Below are 12,740 nucleotides of genomic sequence, written 5' to 3' on the forward strand. Positions count from 1 at the left end.
AAAAGCTGCACCACGTTTTTTAACTACTGTTTTCGATAATTGCCATCCAAAAATCATCTGCTCTACATAGTTTTTCATTTTATTTAGAGGGATCTGATTCGTCAGAATACCCATAAAAGCCCTGTCTGCTGTTTCCAATGTAGTGGCGTTGCATCTGTTTGCAATCAGCAAAATGTCAAATGCTTCAGACATTAGTTGCACGGATTGTTCTCTATCATTGCCAGTCTTATGGGGGTTAAAAAGAAACTTATTGCTTCAGTTAATTTGAATACTAAGGGGCATTAGCATAGATATGTAAGAGTACAGTTACGAGGGAGGTTCAACATGTTTTTTCGTTTGGAAGATGCGATTTTCGAGATCAGTCCGAATATTTTTGAGCTATACCAACACCAACTTGCTATGTCTGGTTGGCTCACTCGAAATTGCCAGTTTTTTTAGAAAATTTCCGTCGTATCTCCGGTTTTACCGATTTTTCAGGCTCCCAAACACCCAGTTAATTAATCGGCGAATAATAATTTTGTGTCTAAAAAATTAATGACAATTTAATTAATACAAGAACTGAATTACAAATTGTCAAATTTCATGTACGAATTTATAGCTATACCAGCTATAACAATATTGAAAACATGACTTTGGTTATTCGATTTTTCCTTGAGAATAACAAAGTTTTGTGAAAAATTAGAATAAAATTATTCATGGTGTGGAAATAAAATTTTCTAAATCAAGTGAGAAATAAAAGACTTTTGTCAAATTTTAAGGTTAGGTCACCACTAATTAATCGCCCAGAATGGTTCGATTGCTTTCTACTCACCATTACTTAAAGCTCTCAACAGTCTCATATGGGTGATTCCGTTCTAACTGTGATTTTTTGTATTCAAAATTTCAAGATTTTAAAATTTAACTTTTCTAACTTTTTTATGCATATTATTCATCTATTTTACTGTAAAAATAAAACTCTAAGAGGAATTTACTACAACTTCAAAGTATCACGAGCAAGACACAAATGTCGGATTTTGAGTTCCACGGTACTGACTCATTTATCCACGGTACTGACATGGTAACTTAAGATATTAAACAACAAGTGCATCAATTTTCCTCAGTTTGATCATAAACATTAGAATTTATAAGGTAATTAGTTTAAATCATTTGTTACGACAAAAAAAATTAATAATTTATCGGTAAATTCTAGGAATGGACATGACACGGTACTGACATGGTAACTTAAGATATTAAACAACAAGTGCATCAATTTTCCTCAGTTTGATCATAAACATTAGAATTTATAAGGTAATTAGTTTAAATCATTTGTTACGACAAAAAAAATTAATAATTTATCGGTAAATTCTAGGAATGGACATGACACGGTACTGACATTCAAGTGATGTAGTATAAGTTTTCTTTAAGTGGCAAGTTATATTGTATAAAAATAATGTTTAAATATCTTAAGAATTATTCAATTAACACAAAATTTTTATTAATTGATTATTAATTAATGACTAGTACAAAAAAACAATACAGGACATTGAATATCACAGTTAGAACGGAATCACCCATATAGTGATGATTTTAAGTTGAAGGATTGCGAAGAAATTTTTTTCGAAATTTTGGGTGCAGCTTTAAGTCCTTATAACTCCTCAGAGATACAAGTTAGAATTGAGGTAAATTGTCTCCAGTCGTGATATTTTAAACTCCAACATATGGCTTTGATCTGTGTCGTTTCTTATGCGGAACACCCTGTATATAGCTACAAGTTATTAGCAATATTTTAACATACACATAAATAATACGGTGTATGTAGGTAAATGTAGATGATAAATAGACAATAAATTACAAAATATTTTATTAATAACAGTAGTATTGTAAATGTTAAGAGTCCTAGAAATAATAAAAATATAATTTCGGAAATACATACAAAAGCAAAATCAATTAAAGACATGTAAAGTTTATGGTACAGGTACTTTTGCAGAAGTAGCAGAATAGCAGTGGGTTATCGGTGATTTTGATGTCCTTGTAGTTTCAAGTTCCTACGCTAGACGTACCACTGTTAGTCACATTGCATATGAACAACACTGGAGATAAACTGTATTATAAGATCACGGTAAACGTTTTTGAAAAAAACTGAAGTATATAGGAGTAACTGTATCAAATTCTATTGGTAAACAGGGGTGCCCCAATAAGGCCAGCAGCTAGCCTTATTAGGGAAGTGGTTTAATACATGTTTTAACCTTTATGCTGTGCTTTAAGCTTTATGATTCCGTAGACTCTCACATAATTTATAAATATAAGCCTATTAGTATGTTTAGTTGCATTGAACTAACGATATTTGTTCATATGTTTGAGACGAGATGGAATCAAATGCAATTAAGAAAAAGCGAGCTGAATGGAATGAAGAATGAATGGAGCAGGTTTTGAATGCTGTTGGAAATAAAATGTCTGTCAATCAGGCTTCAAGGAATTTCGGATACCAAGGAGGACCTTATGAAACCATTTGCGACAGGTATATCCACTAAAAAATTAGGTAGAAATCCGATTTTATCATCTGATTAAGAAACTGAACTTTGCTCAAGAATCTTTTGGGTTGGCTGATGTTGGAATTCCTATTACAAGCAAAATAATGTGTGTTTTCTTACTGCGAGAAAAATAATATTCCTCATACTTTTAACACGAAGAAACAAAAAGCTGGACGTAAGTAGTTGAGACTTTTTCTGGGTCGCCACCCTGATTTAGCTGGGCGTAAAACACAAAATTTGAATCCCACAAGAGCAAGTAAACTTAATAAAATGATTGTCACCGATTTCTTTGACAAATTGAAGGTAGTCATGGAGGAATTGGATGTTGCTGGTAAACCTCAGAACATTTACAATATCGGCTGCTGTTTGACACTGAACCACCAACAGGAAATTTTTGCCCAGAAAGGGATCAAGTGAATGCATATAGTAGCACCTGAGCATGCTGAAAATGTGACAATCGTGTCATGTGCCAATGATCAGTGGTCAGTACATACCACCGATGATATTATTCAAGGGTCAGTGGCTGAAACCAGAATGGGAAGAAAATCTTCCTCCCGGAACCAAGGTCGTTATGACACCCATAGGAAGTATGACAAACGACGTTTTTGTGAAGTGGATCGAACATTTTGAACAGTTTTGAGTAGGAGATAAAAATTGTTACAATAAACATTGTTAAAGCTGCTGAAAAGTAAGACATTACTTTGTTTTTTTTGCCAAGTAACACTACTCATGAGCTACAGCTTGAATCTTTTTGGGACGAAGAGGTTCTTCGTTATTGGATGAACAATCCTTAACGCTCGATAAGACGTACAGTCTGGGAAAATATTTTCTTAGTATGGGCTAAGACAATAACACCTGGAAATATTATGTCAGTGTTCAAAGCTACGGGAATATACTTTCACGCCTAACAGAGCTTGAAAATCCAAATGATGAAAATGAACAGGGCACAACCATTTTCTCAAATCAGAAAAAAACTGCAAAAAGTGAACAAAGTTCTTCTGCAGAACCAATTACTCAATCTTCAGCTAAAAGGATCAAAACAACCTTCTAAACATTCTTCCAATGACCAAGATGTTAGCTCTGAAGGCGATGCTCTTCAGATTCTCGGTTCTTGACATAATCATATCAGACGACGAAGTTATGGAATCTTTACCAACTATTACCTTTGAAGACGCCAAATCGAAGCTAAACACATCTTTTACAGAAATGTTGTCCACTCCTAAGATTAAAGCAAAAAGGGTTCAAAGAAAAAAATTCATAAATTCAAGAGCCCAAAAGCTAGTGGTTAATTTGTTTGACGCTCCTTCTGATGAAAATAAAGCATTAAAAAGAAAAATGAACAGTCCGAACCCCTCCAAAAGAAAATAAAAACCGAATCTTCAAGCAGTCAAGCTTTTAATCACGAAAAATAAATTTTTTTGTAAAATTGAAGGCGTATTGATTGTCAATAAATATCTATCATTTTCAGCCCATCATCATCATCAAGCCTTTGAGGTGGATTACTCCTCATTTTCTATTTTAAGTTTGTCGTTTGTTTTGGCTGCTTTTGTTATTATTTTCCATTCTTTTCGGTTCCGGCATTTTGCTCACCAGTTTTCTATATTTTCTTATGTCCTCCTCTATTTCGTTGCTTCAAGTTTTTGTCGGTCAATGATGAACAATCAAAATGTTGATGGAGGATGGGCTAACAAAGGTAAATCCAATAAGAAAAGATGTTAGGTACAGGAAAAGCTTTTTTAACGACTCTATTCAATATCTCAATAAGAGTAATAGATGAAATAGAGGTAGGAAAAACGTACGCAGATAGTATAATATAATGGTGACCTGACACTTCTGGCAATAGATAAGAAAAACCTAGAGAAGTTGGAGGTTAATATTAAAAAATTTAAGTACATGTTGGTACCCAAGAGAATGAAAAATAATGAGAATCTAGGACGATACCAATTCCAAAGAGTGAAAGATTTTAAGTATTTGGTTGTGAAAATCGTAAATCTGCGTACTTTCTGTACAGCGTCAAATATGTTCCATCATTTATTTCTTCAGATAAAACAAATGATCTTGTCGAATGATTTTTGGAATCAGAAATTTTCACAACAATTATGCCTTTATCTTGAATGTCGTCGACAGTGATATGTACAAGCTAGGATCTGCGGAGAGCTCCAGCTAGTGCTCACTAGTACTCACTTTCATCAGGTATACCTCATCGGGAGCTAGCATAACCCTGGATATATCTTCTTTGGTAAAAACTTGCGCTTTCTGTGCTCGAAAACCAATATTTTTTTGTTTAAGTAACGACGTTAGCTTATGGAAGTTTCCTATATCCAAATTTTGTTTTATTTTTACTAAACTTTTTACCATCGAATAGTGGGACCATAATGTATTAGATTTCAAAACCTTACTTAGGTCTGAAAAATATGCCAGAAATACCTCTTCCTTATAAGCTTTGACCCCTTTCTCCTTACACCATGTAACAAAATGGTCGTATTGCTTCTCATACCTTAGTCTGGATTTGGCAAGTAACAGCTCGGAATTAGCTTCATTTGCAGCCTTCAAAATGGCTTCGGGAAGTTCTTCGTCGGATGAATCCATTAATATTATTGTATCGAATTCGGTTTAACGTGGTTTAATTTAGAAGAAGATTGTACTTATTCAGTCACTTCCAAAACGTTTTAGTAATAATTACACACCTGGGTTGTCATAGTAACTGATATCAAACCCGGGTGGTTTGATAGTTGTTTTGTGACACTCCTTTGAAGAATGTACATGGTTATACAAAAAATATCTGTATTATTTTATATTTTCAAAAAATTAGAAAAGGTTTAAATTTTATTTGATGGACTATTTCGTAAATATTTATTTACCTGTAGTAACAATAGTTATAATCTCCGAAGTAAAAAACTATCTAATAAAGTCAAAATTTGCATAATTTTACTCTCCCGCACTAGCGTGGGACACTTTCAAAACTAAAATGCGTGCGGGAAAGTGGGTTAAAACGCACGGTCGTAGAAAAATTATATTTGTATAAATTGACTTGATATCTTTTATGCAGTCTCTAGAGTAATAATTTTTAGTGGTATTTTATGCCTAAAAATATTCTGGTGGTTTAATAATTATTCAAGTTTTGTTATTTTTTAAAATAAGTGCAATTAGTTTTTGATGAAAATTTTGTAATGTTTTATTAGCAGCCAAAACTTTATTACCGATATAACCCTCTATATGGTGGGTATAACTCTGATAGGCGACGTAATCCGCTCAACAATAAATAATACTTTATTGCCTTGTTCATTTAATTACGGAGTTCCTATGGCCATCTTTCTCATCATTAGACTCTGGTTACCATCTAGTATCAAAATACTCGTTAAGACGAATCAAACGAGCCCAAACTCGATGGGGTTGCGTCGTTCATTTAATTGTTGAGTTCCTATGGCCATCTTTCTCATCATCAGACTCTGGTTACCATCTAGTATCAAAATACTCGTTAAGACTAATCAAACGAGCCCAAACTCGATGGGGTTGCGTCGTTGCATCTTTCTCATCATCAGAACCTGGTTACCATATAGTAACATTCAGTGGAAAAAAATTAACTGTAAAAAGTATAAAAATCCTATGTAATTTAGATGGTTATGAATTAGGCACGGGTTAATGTGAATATAAAGGGTTGGTTTGAGTCTGATATTTTTTTAATTATAACCTAATAATTTGAGGGGCGTTTGTAGAACAAAACCCAATCTGGAAAATAACGGACACCCTAATGCTCATGCCTAGAGACTCTTAAAAAAGTTTACTCCCGGCTTTAAAGTTGCAGATATCAATAATTTTTCTTAAGTGGGCAAAATACCCACTCCTCCCCTTATATATTATTAAATTCAATCAAGATTATTTCCATTGCTACAGCATCTGTACGCCGATAATAGTATCTCTTTTTCGTTACTAATTCCACTTCATTGCATACATATTTGGCAACACATGATTTTTAAAAAAATAATGTTCATATAGAAAAAAAATGTACTTTTTGTATTAGTTTAGTAACATGTTGGTAAAAAAAAACTTGTTAAAGTTGACAAAAACGAAATAAAATTATTTGGGCTCTCATGGGTTAAGTTGGTTACTAACAATCCTATTGAATTTAATATATAGTGAAAAAATAATAACAAAAATATAAAATTGAGCTAAAAATTAAATAAATGCTGATCTCTAGCACTATAAATAAACCTGGTACTGTAAAATTTCCTATTAAAAAATATATATCTTCTACTACATGTATATAAACGCATTTGAAATACTGCAGCACTTTTTTCTCTTCATATTCACATTTTTTTGTGCTATAATGAAGAATCTGCTATTCTCAACATCTTATCAATATCGACAACTTTTTCTCTAGGCTTTCCAAGTTTTACACCTTTATCCTGTTCATACTTATCAATTTTCTCCCAATGTTGCCAACTGATAACTTGAATATTTTTTTCAATCAATGTATTCGTGATGTCTTCGTAACCACCTTTAGGCTTATCTACTAAATTTTCGCTATTTATATCATTTACAATAGTATCGGCTACTTCAAAAGCGTTGCCCATTGTGCTTAATATGACTCCAATGGGACCTGTGCCAAGCCATCCAGAAACATATAATCCTTTATCAACTCGTGATTTGTTGTTCTGAACCACACCTCTTTTAAAATCAAAGGGAATACTACTTTCAACCTGCATAGACCTATAGCCTATACTGGGAATTGCTAAATCTGCATTTAATTCTTCTGTCTTGTCTAACAATACTGCTTTCTGTTTTAAAATATCCTCCCCTTCAAGTTTATTGATTCCCAAAATAACTTTTTCAACTTTGTCTGTACCCACAAGCTCTAATGGTGACCTGAAAAAGATCGGCTTAAATTCCTTATTTGCTTGTGTATTATTTTCCTCCAAAGATTTCAACATAAGTTCAGTTATTCGTTTCTTTTGCCTGGACAAATTGGCAAGATGTTCCGAGATACCGACGAAATCTTCTGGTCTCCATATTGTAGAGCATGACGGAAGTTTCAGCATTTCTCTCAGTTCTTTTATGGTAAAGGCAGCTTGTAAGGGACCCCGCCGTCCTATGAAGTACACGGTTTTTATTTTTGATTTTGATAAGGCTTCTAAGGCATACTCGGTGATATCAGTTTTCTGTAATATGAGATTATTAACAATTGCACTAGATCATCCCTGAATTGCAAAAACGTGCTAATTAACAATTTGTCACAAGTTGAGAAGAGCCAAAAAATGTCAACATTTACTCTTCCATTAAATAATACTGTAATTTTTTGATAATTATTAAAATGGTCCAGCTTTGATGTACATAAGGAAGAGTTTTCTTGGGATTATGTTGAATTTTTAAACAAAAAATTCAATTGATGATAAAATGTAATCTTCTTTGAAGATTACCTATCTTTTTGATAGGTGTCATATCATGTTTTCCAAATTATAAAAGAGAAAGTTGAAGAAAAAATAAAAAATCAAAATGAAAAAAATTCTTCTAATTAAAACATTAAATTCAAAAACTGATATTTTTTTACAAATTAAGTTAATTCACTTTCTTCTTGCCCGATAACATTTTCTTCCACATTTGTATCATGCAATCGATTTATCATATGGAGTAGTGGAATAGTTCCAAATATTCCTTGTGATATTAAGGTGGAATCATCATTTTGTTACAAAGTTCTACTAGATCTTTGTGTTTAGCGTCAGATATTCACTGCCAAGAGTTGTATGCTGGAGGATTTGGGTGTGGATAATTTCCTCTGGATAACTAGCTACTTTTTGAGGATTTTGTCATGGTTTGTGTACCAGGAATCAATTTTTTGACTCCCCTGTGAATTTAATTTCCCTTATATTTAACCATAAAATTTTGTCGGCTGATAAATTCGTTTAGAAACAGTATGTTGTAAATAGATCCCAAATCGTAAAAATCAATGTATTCCAATTTTACCACAATCAGTGGATTAATTAGGTATACTTCTTACGAAAGATATAACTATTGGACATAATGATGGTGCCATTAAGGACCGATTTTTGATAAATGTTCCTGTAGTACTTTGAATAATATCTGCACCCATATAAGTATGGCATCTATTTTTATTCTGCCTTGGACATTTGTCACAGTATAGAATAATTTCTGCTTGACTCTCTTCTTTAACTTATTTGTTGATTTGCTCCAACCCCAACTCAATCCATCTGAAGTGATGCAATGAGGGTTGCTAAACCATTTTTTATTTAGACAATTTTTATATATGATACATATTACCCTTATAATTAGGCTATCAAAATAATTTTTTTATCTAGCTTCTCCTGGGAGAGGCGGTCATTTTTATTAAGCCACACACAGCATTTTGGGGCTATGCAAGTGGACTTGCTTATACATGACGAAATTTCAATTGCACCTTTCTTTCAAAAAGGGCGTAAGTGGGTTTTTGACTCCTTTTTGCAATATTTTTAATAAAAAACAGCAAATAAGGGAGAAGTACTTTCTTAACTCCTTTTAGCTCATTACATACAAAATCTGTATACATTGACACCCAAGTTATTTTCTTGAATATTCAGTATGCATCTATCGCATTTCCACATGTTGTAGAGGACATTTAATCTACCAAATTTTTGTACTTGCCCCCGTTAAGACAAAAATGTTACTTGGTATCTTTTTGCAATTCAAGGATGATATATACCATAAATCATTCTAAGCCTCACCTTTAATTCATCTACATCTGATAATAAAATCCTAGCAACATCTATTGCAACGTTACCCTGTCCAAAAATAGTAGCAGTTTCACCACTTAAATCAATATCTAGATCTTTATCCCATGGCGTACCATTGTACCATCCTACAATTCTTCTTGCTTCAATTACATTTTTCAAATTTTCACCTGGAATATCTAGCTTCTTACTTTCATTTGCTCCGTATGTCTAAAATACAAAATAATAAAAAATATGGAAATTACCAAATATTTTTACACTTACTAATAAAACGACATGATATGCATCTCGAAGTTGTTTTAAGGTAACATCTGTTCCAAGTTTCACATTTCCTAGGAATCTTACACAAGGATTTTCTGCTACCTTCGTAAAAGTATTAACTACGTTTTTAACTTCAGGGTGGTCGGGTGCAACACCAAATCTAAAAACTTACTACTAATTGCGTTGCATAAATAACATTCCCATCCAATTTACCTTACCAAACCAAAAGGCACTGGCAATTTTTCAATAATATCTATTTGGGGAGTCTTCAATTTTTTAATTAATTGTTGTGCTGCATAAAAACCAGCTGTTCCAGCTCCAACAATACAAATTTTTGGTATTATTTGAGCGTTAGTTGTAAAAAATTTGTTTAAGAAATAATTGGGTCGTAGCGTCATTTTGAGGTTAACGTATGCTAGTCAACTAAATTTAGAAATAAACTCCGTGGAATTATATATTAGGAAAGGATATACAGGGAGTACTGTTAGAGAAGACTTACAAGTAAGGGGTTTTCCAATAAGAGGTGTTATTTTGATATTCAAATAAAAATGCCATTTTTTGAGATAAATGATAGATGTTTATTTCATTATAAAGAGGAAGGTATGTCGTTAATAATAGAACACAACATCAGCCAAATGGCCGCCACGACTGCGCTTACAGGACCATATCCTTTTCAATGAAAAGTTTTCAAAAAATTTTCCGTAACCAAATTGCAAAGCGGCTGCTCTATGTCCTCGATAGCCTCACGAATTCCATCTTTGAGGTCTTGAATCGATACTGGACTGTTGGCGTAGACCTTATCTTTCACGTGGCCGCAAAGAAAAAAGTCGCAAGGTGTTAAATCACAAGATCTCGGTGGCCAATTGTGATCACCTCTTCGAGAGATAACACGGTCCGGAAATTTTTCCCGTAAAAGATCGATGGTTTCGTTTGCTTGTGTGGCACGTAGCGCCGTTTTGTTGAAAGTAAACGTTGTCCAAATCAATACCATCCGATTCCGGCCATAAAAAATCATTAATCATCTCTCGATAGCGCAATCCAGTCACCGTAACTGTTGTTCCAGCCTCATTTTCGAAAAAGTAAGGTCCAATGACACCGCCAGACCATAAACCGCACCAAACAGTCACGCGTTGAGGATGGAGAGGATTTTCAACAATAACTCTTGGGTTTTCCGAGCCACAGAATCGACAATTTTGTCTATTGACGTAACCACGAAGGTGGAAATGGGCCTCATCAGTTAAGATGATTTTTCGATGAAATGATGATGAAACCGTCTCTGCCAAACTTTCACCATTTTTATAGTGAATTTTAATAATTTCAATGCGTTTTGAAGCGTGTATCGTTCCATTTTCATCAATGGCGTAGTTTCTACTTGTCAAATGTCAAAAAATGACAGCTTCAAAAGTGACATTTACCAAAATAGCGGGCTGTTCAAAATAACACCTCTTATTGGAAAACCCTTTAATTCATTATTTATAGTCCAAGAGCTAGTAACGCACATTTCATGAAGTGTTTGATGCACCTTGAAATTTTTTCATTTAAAATGTATTGGATTGAAAAGCAGATATACCTGTGTTGGCTTGACCCACCTTGGGACACCAGGTAGTGCGCATCCTAAAAAGGTGTAAAAAAATGTGACCCAAAAAAATTGCTTGATTCATCAGCCAACAACCAGTAATTGAAAGTTTAGGTAATTTTAAAAATACATCTATTTAGGCAGACACTTTTGAGAGGGTTTATATTTAATAAATCCATTCCAAAGTTGATTTTTTTAAAATACCATTTGAAGTGACGCTGCAATGTTGATAGCGTCTTAATTAAATATAAAAAAAATTATCTACAAAAAGCCAGACACTTTATCCGGGGTTTAATTGTCTACAAACATCAAAAGAAATCTTATTTATAATAGAAAGAGTGGCTGCGCATGGCGATATATGTGAGTGAGCGCCGATCATCACCGTTGCTGCGGTCTTTCTCTATGCTCCCATTGGCTCCCACTATCCTTTATCTATGGTCCCTATTTTCAGTTAACCTGCGTTGTTGTGAGCACATGTTATAAAGATTTCTTTTAATTCATTCCTAAATTTGAAAAATTATTAATAATAAAATATATAATTCGTTATATTCTATTTTTAGTAGGTTTCTGAATCAAATTTTGTTCGCAAAAATGAAATGTGTGTCGTGTGTGATATGTAAACAAAAAGATGGTGGAAAAATTAATCCATTCACTGAGAGTACATTAAATAAATGTCGAATTACATTAAAAACTCGTCAAGAATACAAATTAAAATACTGTGATGTGATTTTACCATCAGAATTGTCTTTTAATAAAGAAGGTTATCATCGGCAATGCTACGCGAATTTTACAAGTTTAAAATAAACAATATAAGCAGAATTTGTCAGCAATTTCTTTGGAATCTCCTTCTACATCAGGTATTTTTTATAAGTCATTTTCAGTCATCAAATTATATATGTACTTTTATTACTAATAACATAGATCTCGAGTTTGCATGAATAATTGAAACAACTTTCAATTTATATTGATTTTTCTAGATATTCCTCCAAGAAGTGATCAAGTCGTCGAAAACGAGGACATTGTACAGACGGTTCCTGAACTTGGGACAGTTTTTTTTTTCAGATAATCCTCCAACAATTCATCAAGTTGCTGAAAATATTAAAATTGTACAGACGACACCTGAACTTGAAGACAGTGCTTTATTTTCAGATAATCTTCCAAGAAGTGATCAAGTTTTTGAAAATATTGAAATCGTGCAGACAGAACCTCAAATTCAAGAGAGTGTTAGTCACACAGACAATGGACCTCAGCCTGAAAGTCAAGGTGATCTCGGCCCGAATCCAGAACCTGCAACTGCTGCCCTGATGCATCAGAAAATACTGATGTTTGTATTTTTTGCACCAAAGCTCGTCGGAAAGTAAAAGGCAAGCACGTGCCATTATACTCTATTGAAAAAGATGCTCTGATCAATACTCTTCAACCATATAAAGAATTCCTGGAGGATACAATAGTATATAAACAATTACAAAGCTCAGTATATGTAAAAGCTCACCGTATTTGTAGAGTTGTATACCTAAATTCCTTACGTATGTATGACAACAAACAAACCAAAAACCGAGTTTCATAAGAAATTAGAATATCGCGATAAAGCTTTTCAGGAAGTTTGCTTTTTCATTGATAAAAATTAGCTGCTGACAATGGAGAGGAGTTTGATAGCAATTTAGGAATAAG

General features: G+C 33.4%; 1 protein-coding gene across 1 annotated transcript; it reads right to left on the reverse strand.

Annotated features, from left to right (window-relative positions):
- Window positions 1-1,825: 1,825 nt before the first annotated feature.
- Window positions 1,826-10,477, reverse strand: LOC130897530 (NADPH:adrenodoxin oxidoreductase, mitochondrial). Its single transcript, XM_057806439.1, has 4 exons — window positions 9,707-10,477; window positions 9,497-9,653; window positions 9,227-9,442; window positions 1,826-7,669 (listed from the first exon to the last, which is right to left on the reverse strand). Exons 1-4 carry the CDS (start codon window positions 9,889-9,891, stop codon window positions 6,833-6,835), a joined length of 1,395 nt encoding a protein of 464 aa, XP_057662422.1. The 5' UTR covers window positions 9,892-10,477; the 3' UTR covers window positions 1,826-6,832.
- Between the last annotated feature and the right edge of the window lie 2,263 nt (window positions 10,478-12,740).

The sequence above is a fragment of the Diorhabda carinulata genome, chromosome 8 (genome assembly GCF_026250575.1).
Source record: "Diorhabda carinulata isolate Delta chromosome 8, icDioCari1.1, whole genome shotgun sequence".
NCBI lineage: Eukaryota > Metazoa > Arthropoda > Insecta > Coleoptera > Chrysomelidae > Diorhabda > Diorhabda carinulata.